General features: G+C 39.3%; 1 protein-coding gene across 1 annotated transcript in view; it reads right to left on the bottom strand.

The window, feature by feature from the left end:
- COL14A1 (collagen type XIV alpha 1 chain) overlaps positions 1-14,737 on the bottom strand; it is a 131,489-nt gene that overhangs the window by 95,041 nt on the left and 21,711 nt on the right. The window contains exons 5-6 of the mRNA XM_063299632.1: positions 3,077-3,232; positions 1,949-2,068 (exon numbers count right to left, since the gene is read on the bottom strand). Coding sequence (XP_063155702.1) covers positions 1,949-2,068; positions 3,077-3,232 — 276 coding nt within the window. The remainder of the gene's footprint in view (positions 1-1,948; positions 2,069-3,076; positions 3,233-14,737) is intronic.

The raw sequence follows: 14,737 nt of genomic DNA, 5'->3' as shown, positions 1-14,737 counted from the left end.
GAGAAAATGATATATATCCACAGATCTCAGAGGGTACAGTATGTGTCATGGATGCATGAAGCAGCAGTTTTCCATGGGAAAAAGACAAAAAATGCTCCAGGAACCCAAAGCTTAGGAGGACCCAATAAAAGTCTGGAGACAGAGGCATGGTAGGTGATGAAGAGAGTAGCAGACAAGCTTAAGGCACTTCCACAAGAAGATCAAAATCAACTCCGGGCATCTATAAGTTAAGTGGGCTTGCAGTATTACTGGGTCAGTTGCAGTGTAGCAACATTAAAGCTCCCCTTGGTCTTTCAAAGACTGGGGCTCTGTGCAGCTTTTGAGCAGCCTATTTTACCATTTGCATGATCTTCTATTTTGTCATAGCTCCTGGCTTTTGGGCTTCAGGTCCTTTATGAGGAATGGTGGCTTCATGTTGTTGTAGCTCCCTCCACCATTGGAACTACTTGAGAGTTTTGGGGATTTAGGTTTTGTTTTTTTCATACAACCAGAGAAATGCATACAATATAAAATAAAGATGCTGATGGGGTGGGGATACAAATATTTTATATCCCTTTTTCATGAAGTGAGGGCTGGGGATGTCTGTTTCTGCAGGACCCACTTGGGGCAGTTCAGGGCAGTGATTTTTGGTTCCTGTCCTCAGTATTCTTAAATTGGAGGAAGAGGGGAAAATGCAGATTACCCTTAAAGTGTTTTGGGGAACTAGAGACTGGAGACAGTGGCAGGACAGTAATATCTCCAATATTCCCAAGCAGACTTTCTCTTTCTTAGTTTCAAAAACAGACCACAGTTAAGTGTAAGAACCAGTTGTTAAAGGTGCTGGCCTGTAAACTAGAGACCATGGTTTGTAGTCTCCTGCCTTAGGATACTGGGCAGGAAGCCAGTTGGGGGATACTGGGCAGGCCCTCTATCTTAGCCCTGGGAAGAAGGCAAGGGCAAACCACTTCCAAAAATGTTGCCAAGAAAATTGCAAGGACTTGTCCAGGCGGTCACCAGGAGTCACGATTAACTCAAAGGCAGGGGAAAAAAGGCAATTAAGGGTAGCTAAGAAAGCATGAAGATGCTTGTTTTTACTTGAACATACATTATTCTTTTTCTACAATAAATAATCTGGCTCCTAGATAGTAGGCATTTAAAGATGGCCATGACAATCTGAGTAGGGAAACTAATTTTGAGACAGCAAGCAAGACAGATTGTTTCAATTACAGCTTCCTGGGACTAATAGTGGAGAACAGCTGGTGCCTCTGTGCCCTTGCAGGTTGCTTGTGGTTATCTGCCCAGTCAGCAGGATACTTGTTATCAGGGGCATCAGCAGAGGGGTGTCCAAAAAGCCAAGATGGCGCTTATAATTGTGTGATCAAAGCTGTGTCCCTTTACCCATGTACACATACGTAGGACAGACTTTGATTGTGTGGTCATGACCACTATCTTACTTCCCACCCCACCTTGCAGATGTCCCTACTTGTTATCGCTCCTATTTTTCTCTTTTCCTGTTTCAACGGTAGCTGTGTTGACCCAAGCTAAGCTCAGAGGTCAGCCCTGGACTGAAAGTTCCTTCTGTCAGAGAGAGCATCCTGCTCAGGCCCACGTCCACTGCTGCTCTCTCAGATAAATAATAAAACACTGCAATAAATCACATAGGATTACATTTCACTCAAAAAGTATAATCCAAAGGCATCCATTTGCAATAAATCCTCCTCTTTGCCTTATCAGAACAAGGTTTGGGTCATCTTGCTTTCCTCTCTTCTCTTGATGATAGAGAATATCATTCTTTTAATATAAATACTGCACCTTGAAGGCCAGAGGAAAAACGAGTCAGAAATATAATAAGGAAGCTAAACCCAGCAAAATACGTTTGTGTTACTTACAGAGTATGAAATGGGTAAATGGCAAATACTGTAACTTTTTTAAACGATCCATTTCAAAGCAGTCACGTACAAATCTGTACCTGTTAAGGTATTTCCACCCTTATAGGGGAGGTTCCGCACGGCATCTAAGACAGCCTCTTTTGTATTGTAGGTATTCAGATGCCATTCTATCCTGGGATCACCACTGTACTGTGCCAGGCCTTGGGAAGAAAGGAAGGTATATTTATAATATTAATACAATGACTTGTGAAAGATGATACGAACATGGAGAGAGGTCGTTTGCATGTGGCAAGGAGCTTTTGCTCTTATGTGTATTTGTAAGCATCTTCTGGATGCATTGGACCTCCATTCTTTGAAGTCAGCCATACTAGCTTGGAATTCTGAGAACAGACCTCAAACCCATTCAGAACACTTGTGATTGAGAAGGCTGACATAAGGAAGATGGCATTTGACAACCTAGGGTCCAATCCACAAAACCTATGGGCTGCATTCACAAAACAATAAGCTGGTCAGCTAAGGACTGAGTGGTTGCATCCACAAAGCATGCTAAGCCTGGCTGATTCTAACCGTAACTATATTTTTTGTGTCTTACCATGGTCTGAGAACTCAGCCCATTTGGATAGCTAGGTGCCAATGGTATGAAGAAACAAAATAGTGGGGAGGGGGGAAATGGAGGAAATGTTATGAATGCCACTTCAAACCTCAGGAGGAATGTGGGAAACAAGTGAATAAATAAAATGAATTCAATTTAATTACATATTTATCATTCCATTTTAGGTCAGTTTACGCCATTATTAAAAGAAGAATCCCAATATAATGCAGACATATTGGGAAAAGGGAAATCATAATGTGGGCATTAGATGAATCTTTTGGGGAAAGATTTTCCATAAGTGGGAGAATAAACTTTAAAAAGGCTCTGTCCTTTGTTATTCATCTAAAACACTTCCTTTGAAAGGAGTGAACTTGGAAGAAAACATTCAAAATAATCAACTCATCTGGACCAATACATATATGAAGGAAGATATCCCTCTAGGTCCATTACAGTTTTCAGGAATCCCTTCTTATAGAAATACTCAGATCAATCTTTTCAGAGGGAGTTGGACACTGTAGTATTTTGGTTGATGAAATATTGCCTGAAAAGAAGGAATCGTATCAATAGAAAAAGTGAGGAAACCAAATCAGACTAACTTGGATTATTGAAATATTACCTATTCTTGTTTTTTCAGAATCCACATTGAAGGCAATCACCAGATTTTCCAGGAAAAGACGCACAAGCCTGAAGTTGAATCTGCCAATACTCCAGGACCCATCAATCAAGATAACGATGTCTGCAAAGGCTGGAGTTTTGCATTTAAATTGGTTTTCTGTTAATAATAAAATAACAAGGAAAATGGTTTACTCAGTGAACTTTTTCCAACGTGGGTTGGGCTTTCCTTGTTTTGTTTTTTTTAAGGGGTGGTTTGAGAAATAGAGATATAACCCAGATGCATATGATAATAAGTTCATACTCAAAAGAAAAAAGAATGTAAATGATTTCCTGGCTTCAGAAAACACTTCCAGTAGGTTCAGCCACTCTAGCATTGCAGTGGTAGCTATTTTGTCCAGAAGATTGGAAAAAACTTGGACGGCATGTTATAGAAGGCCAACTTGCTATACTGTAGCTACAGATGAAAAAGGAATTGCTTCTCCATTTGTCTTAATCCTCAATCTTTTATTGGGGTTCTAATTTATACCTCTGGGCGTCAATTAACTTGAGCAGGTAAAGATTTCTGGCACCTGAAGGCACCTCTTTCACAAGTGTGAAAGAGATAGATAATCCCTTGCTAGATGTCTGATATGAGAACAGAAAAAAAAGGAAGATGTTATCAGCCCTATGAAACAGAAGAGGTGACAGCCATATATAGCCACGTTTCATTCAAAAACCCTGTAATAAATAGTTATATTGACTCACAAAATATTTATAGCAGAATATGGCTGGTGTTATTTGCAAAAGAGAAGTCTGGGAAGACTAGGAATTTATGGGTGGGATTAAGGCACATAGCAATGAGATTTTATCACAAAGGATCAGAATTTTTTTTTCCGGAATGCAACAACAATGCACATCAACAATTCATGCCCATGACTGAATGCCAGCATTCAAACATACTATAGCAAAAACAGATTTTGTTTCAGACAACACATGTTAGGTTATAAAATACAGTATATAAAATACTGTACTAAGGTGATAAGTACTCAATTGCACCAATGCTATACAATGAAGATCTTCTGATGCAAGAAAAAGCAATATTTCATTTTTCATAAGTTTGTTCATGCAGGCTGTGCTAAAAAGAGGAAAAGTATCAGATAATTAGAATGAGGCTGAAATGAATTATGTAGGAAGATGTATTTAATCATTGTTCCAAACACATTAATGGCAATTTTCCCACTCATTTCTGTAGGATCAGACTGTCCAAAGAGGTACAAAGGAGCAACAATTGGATGTAAGAAGTTTGTGAAAATACAAGTTTTCTCTTGATGCATCTGCATTTTTAATCAATGCATCTGCAGTTATTAAAACCTCAGTTCATTACCACAGACACTAAAAAATGGATTCAATTACTTCACTGGGGATCCCATTTGCAATAGTGCAATCTTTAGAATAAAGGCCGATGAGTTACTAAGGCAGGTTGAAACACTGACCCTAACCCCTAACCCTGCAATCAAAGCCTTGGTTTGGAAGTTAACTACTGTTAACTACTGGCTGGAGAATTCTGGGAGTTGAAGTCCACACATCTGAAGGTTGACAAGGTTGAGAAACACTGGTATCTATATTGCTTGGCTCTACAGGGCAAATTTTGGATCTGGAAGTGAACGATATAGTAAAGCGAACCTCTTGATTCCCGTCAAGAACCATAACTCTACACAATATGGCAGCTGCTAAAGCAGAGAAGCATGGAACAGTACATGAGTGGAGCTAAAATGTTCCAATACGTTGTCAACTTGAATGGGGGGGACAGCATTTTCTAAACAGTTCCTGAATCAACACACGCTCACCTATTTAATTGCAACTGTAATCCCCCACGCCAGAAACTCAACGGCATTTCCTTCTGAGAAGCCATGTCTAGGATTGCATTATTCACTGGATTGTATAATGGCTCTAAATATTTTTATCTATATATTTAGAAGAGAAGGAGAACTATCCCTCTAGTTGCATGAAATGTAAAGGCATGAATATGGGGGACACTCAAACTTTTATTGCCAGCTGCTGAGGATTTTCAGAGGGCAAGAATTTGAGATTGGAAGTCTTTGTCTGATCTTGGAAAGGAAACTCTATTAATATCCCAGGTATCATAGGACTGTTCTTTAAATCTAGTTAGTCTATCTTGAACATATTATGGATGAAGGCTTTAAATATTTAATCTTCCCGTCTCAGTTTTTTAGTTCAATCTGGCTTTGGAGTCCACTGGAAATCCTGTTTCTAAATCATCTTCTGCCAAATGAAACTTTTATATATGCATATGATGCATACAGCTAAGATCAAACTGAAGAACAATCATTCTGATAACATAAATCAATTCACAAGAGAAAACAGCAGCTGGATTTATTGCAACACTTTGTTTCAACTGTTAGAACAAAGCAATTCCACAGAATTTATATTAACAAATCCCATATCAAATTCTACAAAACCAGGGCCGCAAATAGGGTCTGTGTCACCCGGGGCAAACATGGATTCCACGCCCATGTGCTGGCGTCCCCCCCAGCACGGCACCTGGGGCACATTCCCCGGTCGCCCCCCCTAGTTGGGGCCCTGCACAAAACTCTGGAACGGGTACAGCTGATACTTGTAACGAACTCGATCAAAGCTACAAAGCGGCTTTTGCACATCCACTAAGAATACATTTTTCTTTTTCTCCTAACATTTCACTTGAGCTTACAATCAGATGCTGAACGTTCCTGAAATGGAATAACATTTGTGAGATACTTAAAATCCTGATACAATTTTTGTGCTCAAAAGACCGTACCGTACAAAAAAAAACAATAGTGTCCAAAGTCAAAGAGAAAACAAGTATATTTATTTTAACATTTTAGATATGTACCATCTCACATGGTCTCACTTAAAACCATTTTAAATCTCAAGTAATCCATCAATCAAGTAATCAATTCAAGTAATCAATATCAAGCAGTAACTAGTAGTGCAGTACTCACCAACTGGATTCTAGTACAGTTCACCACAGAGAATATCTCCTTGCCTAACCTAAGTTGACTCATAAAGAAATATATCTCAACATGGTATAGAGCCTGTTCAATGGTTATGCCGAATGCTGGGAATATCTGAATTCGCCTGCAGAATTTGTTTTGATGGACGTGTGAATATTTGATTCAGAAATTTATTTCAAAGATTATTTGATCAAACATCTGAATTAAATCAGATTTCTTAATCAAATTGGCAAGTAGAGTTGACTTGCCACCAAATCATCTCAAACTGTTTGGATTATCCCTAGATATGCACAGAAATGGGTTTTTTTTAACATCAGCTTGGAAGTCCATTGAACTGATTTGATTCAATCATTTGATTTGGGAGTCAAATCAGACAGATTTATTGAATAAAAATCCAATCTAATTGGACTGAAAATCTGAATCAAATTGATCATTTGAATAGAATTTTAGTGTACACTCTTTCTGTTAAGGGCTGTATAATCTATTTCAAGGGTGGGCAATCCACAGCACCCAAGCTCCCAAAATGTGTGCTGTCAAAATTCAATACAGTAGCAAACTACTAAATCATGGCAGCACTATTTTCCAATTTTTTTAGCCAGAAATGAATAAAATAGTTGCAGTCAGCATCAAACACACTTCACTTTTTAACACAAAACCAACCAACCAACCAACCAACCAATCAATCAAGCCCTCCCCAATATGAAAAAGGGCAGAAAATTCTGTCCCCACCCATCTGGTGACTTCACTTTGTACCCCTACAGCTCTAAGCCCTGGGAAAAAAATAGTTTTTGAAGAAAGGCAGCCTGCTAGCTGCAAAAAGTTGCACTATTCCTGGCCAATAAACCACACCAATGCAGTCTTCTGTAACTTCTGCATCCTGCATCCATAATTCCCAGGATGTTCCCAGGTTGAGAATGGCTTTTGTATTGGAAGATTTCCTTTTTCTGGGCTCTTCCGCATTCAGATGTGTGTTCCTCTCATTCCAGAGAACAAAACAGTGCAAGGAACGATTTGATAAAAAAGAACCACATCTGCCTGTTCCCCAGAGATGTGCCAACCACCAGATACTATCTGCAGCTGCAAAATTGCATGTCGGAATACAGATGAGAGAGTCAGATCTAGTGAAGATTTATGAGCTGGTCTTAATAATCTGTCTGAAGTTTGTTAGTAGTGAGTTACTAACAAGCTTTGGGAATGCTTGTTATCCTGCACCAAGCAGTGAAGAGTCTTAATGTCATTAGCTCCAGTTACACCACAGAGTAAACAGCCAGGAGCAATTTAAATATTCCCCCTGCCCCAGTACCTTTTCCTCTTTCAGTCATCTCTCTCAAGCACACTTCTGGCATTTATTGGGGTTTAAACGAACCTACACACATTTAATTAAAGCACAGGGTTATTGATGAATTAATTCATGAACAACTGTCAGTACTACAGGCTGGGAATTCTGAGACCAGAGGATGCCAGGTTGGAAAAGTCTCTTGTAGCAGACTTTGCTAAAATTAAGGGTAAGTCTGGTCTTTTGTGGTTTTTCTTAAACTTATTACAATGTTATCCAACCTGGAGTAAGCCAGTGCTAGAAACTGGGGAAATTCAAACTATGTAAAAGACACTTACGCCTCAAACATGGAGCTTTATCAACTTATCACACACAGAGATTGATCTAGTAAACTGACTACTTCCTAGGTTGACTGGGAGGTATTCCACATTCGGTTTGAATAAATAAATCTGCAAATGTAAGCGGCCATCTGATTTAATTTTACCTGACATGTATTTATCGATTTGCAAGACTTACAATGGCACTCCAACTGAAACCGACTCTGAGTGACTTAAGCACCTGTTTACTTAAAAAGCACAAAATCTACTGTAAATCATAAATAACAAAACAGGGCAGCAGATTGATCTCCAAATTACTGGAGGGAGCACCAGACAGTTGTAGAGCCTTGTTGGAGAAACAAGGCTCTACAGGACTTTCTGAAACACAGCACAGTAGGGGCCGTCCAGATTGCAGGGGAATGTCATTCCACAAAAAGGGGGCAGTAATTGTAAAGGTCTCCCTCTGAGGCCCCTGCAAATGGTAATCGCTTAAGTGAAGGGACTTGAAGTGAGCCCCTTCTACAAGATCTTATCGGACAGACAGAACGAATTGGGAGAAGGCAGTTCTGAAAACACCCAGGTCATGTCCCATAAGTTGAGACTCCTTAAAGTTCAGGACAAACTTTAAGCACTCTGACAGATTAGCTCCTCTTAATTTGGGGCCATAATCGGCACTAAACAGAGCTTTAATCTGTGTCTCAAAGTGTTAGATAAAAAATAAAGAAGTAAAAGAAGAAATAAAACTAACACCAAAAGGAGAAGTCAGAACTGAGGATAACAAAGAGAGAAACTTTTAGAAAGCTCACTAAAAGTGCTGTTCCAGCACCTGATCTTCCTTTTTTTGTTTAATAGTAATGTTATTGGCATTTACAGATGCAAAGATAAAAGACTGATACAAATTAAGAAAATATGGAAGGTAAAGAAAAGAGAAATAGAGATAGAAAAAAAAAAGATAGGAAAAAGATAACTGCCCCCTCCTTCCAGACAAGAAGAAACAATTCTGGTAATTTAACACCTTCTCTAGTGAAAAAAGGAAAAAAGGAAAAAATTGATCTCTTCTCCCAATATCTCATCCCCCATATCTCATCCCTTCTCAATAATCAAAGTATAAAAAAATCATCATATAGTCCTATTTAGCAAAGGTCTGTTAAGGGCTACCAGAAATAACATATATTTTAACCTTAATTTTAAAAAAATCCATTTTGTAATCCAGCTTATCAATTCTCTAAGAAATAAAGCAAAGTCAATCTCTCCGAAATTATAAACAAATCCTTAAAGCCTCGTGGTACAGCCCTGGACAAGAAAAAAAATCGCATTAATAACTACAGTACTGGAAGTCACAACATATGCATTTTAACCCTGATCAAATAACCTCACTTTGTGGAGTTTCTATTGACTTTTGAAAAGCTTGATCTTCAACCCTGTCAAATAATGTCTCCCAAGTTCATTTCTTATCATATCTTTGTTTAGTTTCAGGAACAGCCTCAGTAATTTCTGTTTGTCTCCTCCCAGAAACAGCTTCATTGGTTTAACATACTCCTTTTCTAAATCTGAAATAAACACTCTTTCCAAGTCACTCTTCTGATTTATTATTTGTACGTTCCTCTTAATTATTAAGACATCAGCGCCAGCATCTGATCTTCCAATGTTCTACCTCCTAGGTAGGAATGCATAGGAACCAACTGCCTGTGGCATCCTTGGGTGAACAAGCCTTTTAAAATAATTGACCTGTTTAGTGAATGCCCACATGGCAAAACGCTAAGAAGAAGAAGAATGAATGCCCACATGGATTTGAAAATATTAATTGTTCAAGACATAACTCATCTGATGACTCAGGTTGCTCGTGATGACGATTCCATTTCCAGACTAACTGCCAAACCATACTTGTAGCAAGCCACTCTGAATCTGGTTCTGCAATGACTGTAGACAAGGAATCAATAAAATATCGAACAGCTGTGCCATGAAAGTAAATAAAGTCCCCCAATTTTTCAAGCATTTTCTAAGCAGCCAATATTGCTGTAGAAGAAGTAGCATTTCACTGGATTGTGTTGCATGGGGCAGTTTAAGTGATCATTGGAGGGAATGGCTGGCACACCTCAACTCCAAGTGCCTGGTCTGCTGGCACAGCACCTAGACATCAAAACTGGTCAAAAGGCACAAAATACGTAATAGAATAAGAAGCTTCCACCTACTGAAAAACACAAGAATGCTTGTTTTTCACTCTCAGTTCAAAATGGAGGGGCTGCTGGCCAGCAGAGAAGCATACTGGGTTCTCTCCCAAGTCCCATGGCTGGCTGGGGAATTCTGGGGGTTGAAGTCCACACATCTTCAGCTGCCAAGATTGAGAAACCCTGGTTTAGGAGGTCCCTAAAGACCTGGTTATGTCATCAGGCCTGAGGGTCTTTGGGAACCGGAGACATTCTTAGATGGCTCCACTGTGATTGATATTCTTGCTCTCTTCATGGGGTTTGTATATTTTGAAATTTTTCGTAATATTTTTTTTATTTTAATAATTTTTTATCTTTTAAGAATGACTGTTTTTTATTTGTTTGCTGTTTTATCTCATTGTTGTACGCCGCCCAGTGTCACTTTGTGTGAGTTGGACGGCCATACAAATATGATCGATCAATTAGTCAATGCCATAGCACCCCTATTGACTGGGATTCCATTTCCTCTTGGATTTTATATTTATTATCTTATTTATGTTTTTAAACTGTGACTGAGGCTTAGATGTTTTTACTATCTTTTTTATTGTAAGCCACTCAGAGTCCCCCATTGGGGGAGAGGGGCGGCAATATAAACCTAACAAATAAATAAATAAATAAAATTCCTGTAGAATCCTGACATCTTTACAGATCCCTACAGAGTAAGAACAGCCTAGTCAAGGCCTGCAACATTTTAACTGTGAAATCAGAAGACTTCAGATAATAGCTGAATGGTCAGTGTAGAACAGTCCTAGGTCAGCCTTCCCAAACCAACTCCCAGAATTCCCAAACATTGTGAACTCCCACATTAGTTGGGAATCATGGGAGTTCATGGGAGTTAAAATCCAAAGCATCTGGAAGGCACCCGGTTAGGAAAAGCTTCTCTAGGTAGTAAAGCTGGTTTGTTTTGTGTACTTTTAATTTTTCATTTCCTTGTCCATCATGGCCACTAGAAATCCCTGCAGCTCTACAGGAAGTTTCTTTTTATATATTCATAGGCTAAGTTTCAGCTAAACAATGTGATGTGTCTTTTTTTTTTTTGGTCCTAATTAAAAGCAGAACTCTGCTTGGAACATAAGCCACGTCTGCGTTTTGCAGATGGTGCTTCCTGTGTGCTGTTATTTTGATTAATGATTCCCTTTCCCAGTTTTCTGTTAAATGGCTGTGAATGTTCTATAGCTTTAAGCATCCCTCAAATCATATTTGGAAAAAGAGGACCCTTGAAAATGAAGTAGAACAACCCCTTCCAATGAAAGAAATGAGGAGGCACCAAGCCTTGAGGTGCTTAGAGTCAAGCTAGACTTGAGGTGAAAATTCCACAACTAAAGAGCCAGCATATTTTTTTTTTTTAGAAAAAGCCTGTTTTTCTACAAATACCTCCAAGTTCTGTGTGTATTTAAAACGTAATAGCTTTGGGGGTGATCTGTCTTTATAATGATTAAAATCCTGAGTGATGTCCTCCATTGCTTTTGTCCTGACCAGGGGGTAGAGGAGACAATTAAGATCAGTTTGGCACTTTGCTACCTTACAACATGGAACATAAACTCCTGGAGGGGAGAAATGAAGACAGGATTTGCACACTGGTGGAGAAAATTAAGGGAAGGAGGGAAAAGCATGAAATCACTGGACCTCACCTAATAGAAGGATTGCCCTCCAGGAAGGAGGAAGCTTCTGGAGTTGTTCAGACCTATGATTCCATTACTGGAAAAAACCTAGTGTTTTTTCAGATAACAAGAAATCCACACTGAAGAAGCATCAATCATGGCTTAAGGCAGGGTTTCTCAACCAGGGTTCCGTGGGACCCTAGGGTCCATGAGCGGTCTCTAGGGGTTCCCTGGGAGATCACAATTTATTTTTAAAATTATTTCAAATTCAGGCAACTTCACAGTGAAGAGGCAAGTTTCATTCTTTAGTTTAAGAACACTGTGAATGCATATATACAGGCCTACCCATGAAATGGATATAATAATTCTGTAACTTCTGGCCTATCTTTGAGCCTGACTGTGCAGGGGTTCCCCGAGGCCTGATAAATATTTTGAGGGTTCCTCCAGGGTGAAAAGGTTGAGAAAAGCTGGCTTAAGGCGTGCAAATTTGAAATTAATGAAGCATTCAAGAGCTACTTCAACCAACTTGGATAGAAAGGTTCTTTATATACATACATACATACATACATACATAGTTATGGAACAGTTGTCTTATATTCTGGTCATAGCCATTTGGGGGATGAGCCAAAAAGTCAAAATGAAAACACAAATTCAATGACCCCCTTTTTTATACAAGAATCACAGATGCAAAACAAACAAACAAAAAAAGAGGTGGGGTTTTGATCCCATGGTCACGGCTGCCATCTTGCCTTTTGACTCCCCCCACCCCCAGCACTCCTGCCTCTGTATCATCATTCTGCTGAAAACAGACTCATTGAAACTGCTTTTTGGGAAACATGACTGTTAAAGTACCAATATATTCAAACATAAATTATTAAGTAGCAGTCTAGGCAGGGAAGAAGGTTTTTCTATGGGAAAATTGCATGAGAAAATATGTAAACCCCTTTTGACCTGTTGTGGTCAACCTCAATGCAGAGAAGCAAAGAATTTCTCTCTCTCTCTCTCTCTCTCTATTTCCAGGCCTTGTACATGCATCTCAACACAGGAAAGCATAGTCTTCTGGCTAACCTCATTATCAGTATGAAATTCTGAAACGGGTAAACTAACAACAACCCACTTATGTTAACTCTAATCAGTTGCTGCCAATTAGAAACTATTAGCAACTGTGAGTGTATGCATGTATGTATGTTCCAACAGAAGAGAATTTATGTAGCTTAGGGTTGAATGGTAGAGTCCTTGGTGCTCTCTGAGCTTGGTTGTTTGCTTGCAGACGTTTTGTGATCCAACTAGGTAACATCATCAGCACTGGTGAGTGTGGGGTTTGCTCCCTGTTTATATACAGCACCTTGCCCTGCCAGTGTTGGTGGGGGTATGGTTTTCTCCTTGGTGGTTCCTTGATTAGGGTATTCTGCTTGTTTGTCTGGTGTTAATCCTGGCTTATCTGGGTGTTGGCTGCTGGAGAGGATGAGGTCTTGTCTTTTGTTTCCTTCCTAGCATTTGTATTGTCTCTTTTGAATGGTTTGTAAATATGGTCTATTTCTGTGTGTCTATTGATGGCTGCTTTTTCTGAGTGCCAAGCTTCCAGGAATTCCCTAGCATTTATGGACTCAGCTTGGTCTAGGGTGCTCACAGTTTCCCAGTTGAAACTATGGTTGAGTCTGTCCCTGTGTTGTGAGATTAAGGAGTTTTCATCGTGTCTTCTGACTGCCAGTTGGTGTTCATGGATGTGCTCTGCTAGTCTTCTGCCAGTCTCTCCTACATAGTGGCTGCTACAGTCCTTGCACTGTATGTTGTAGATGACTCCTGTTTTTTCTTCGTGGGCTATTGGGTCTTTTGGGTTACTTAAGATGTTTTGGAGGAGTTTAGTTGGTTTGTGTGCTACGGTGATGCCGTGTGGTTGTGATAGTCAGTTGTTTCTGATGTATAGCAGTGTTATCTTTTTCATAGCTTCTGTTGGTTGGGTTGTAGTGGGTTGAGTGGTCAGGCACTTTTTGTTAAAATTGTGTAGGTATCCATTTTGTTGAAGATGCTGTATAGCTGATCTGTTTCCTTTTTCTGGTGTTCTGGGCTGCTTGTCTGACTAATGTTCTTACACAGCTCCTCTTGTGGGAGGTTGGGTTGTTGCTTTGGTAATGGAGCACTTGGTTAGTGTGGGTGTTGGGTGTAGGATGGGTAGTGTGTTGTTGTTTTCTTCTTCCCTTGTGAATTTTATTCCTTTGAAGATGTTTCTTCATTTTTATTTATTATTCCAATTTCTATCACTGCCCATCTTCCCCTGAAAAGATGATGTTGGTTGTTTCATGTATCTTCTCTAGTTGTTCCTTTTTTATTATTATGACAAAGGTGTCATCTACATACCTGATCCATAATTTTGGTTGTATGTGGGCTACTGTATATAAACAGGCTACAGTACATAAAAGCTACTGTATATAAACAGGGAGCAAACCCCACACTCACTAGCACTGATGATGTTACCTGGTTGGGTAATGAAATGTCTGCAAGCAAACAACCAAGCTTGGAAAACACCAAAGACTCCACATGTGTCTGTGTGTTTATGTTTGTGTGTGTGTGTATGAAAATTGCATTCAAGCAGGAATAGGTTGACTAGTGAAACCTTGAATTTTTTTTTTACTAGTAGCATTCTTAAAAGTTCTTATTTGTCTCTTTCCTGGTTTTACCAGTTGTTCCCCTAAGCATCCGTCCAGAGATAATTCTTGTGATATAATGGGTAAATCTTTGTTTGATAGTCCTTGTTTCTGTTTCCAAGGGAAGAGAGACCCTGCCCTGTGCAAGAACTAACTAGTTATAGCCATGACCTTACGTGCCCTTCTCTTCCCCCACCCCAGTTCAAATTCCTTGGGGATGGGGTGGGGTAAGCAGGTAATGTCAAAGCTATGGCAGGTTATTTTGGCTTTCAGAGTTTTAAAATTTAGTGTGTCACTGACCTTCCAAGAAAAAGCTAAACTGTATCTCTTTGTATTTATAAAAAAGACATATTATACTTTGCATTAACCTATTTCGTTCATGCTGATCTGGTTCCTTTTCTTTTTAAGAACAAAGGTGGGGAACATCCATGCTTTGTCTCACTTCCTATTTTCTGACACCTTAAAGGCACTTCATAATGTGCAAAGAAATTAATTAAGCCTGACAACATTCTTGTGAGACAAGTATTTCCATGTGCTTAAAACACAAAAGTGAACAGACATCAGGGATCTAGCTGTTCATTCAAAGTTGACAACCAAGTTTAGGTACACAGTTTGGATAAATGTTT

Source organism: Candoia aspera, chromosome 3 (genome assembly GCF_035149785.1).
Source record: "Candoia aspera isolate rCanAsp1 chromosome 3, rCanAsp1.hap2, whole genome shotgun sequence".
Taxonomy (NCBI): domain Eukaryota; kingdom Metazoa; phylum Chordata; class Lepidosauria; order Squamata; family Boidae; genus Candoia; species Candoia aspera.
This window is presented reverse-complemented; position numbering and strand designations above follow the sequence as displayed.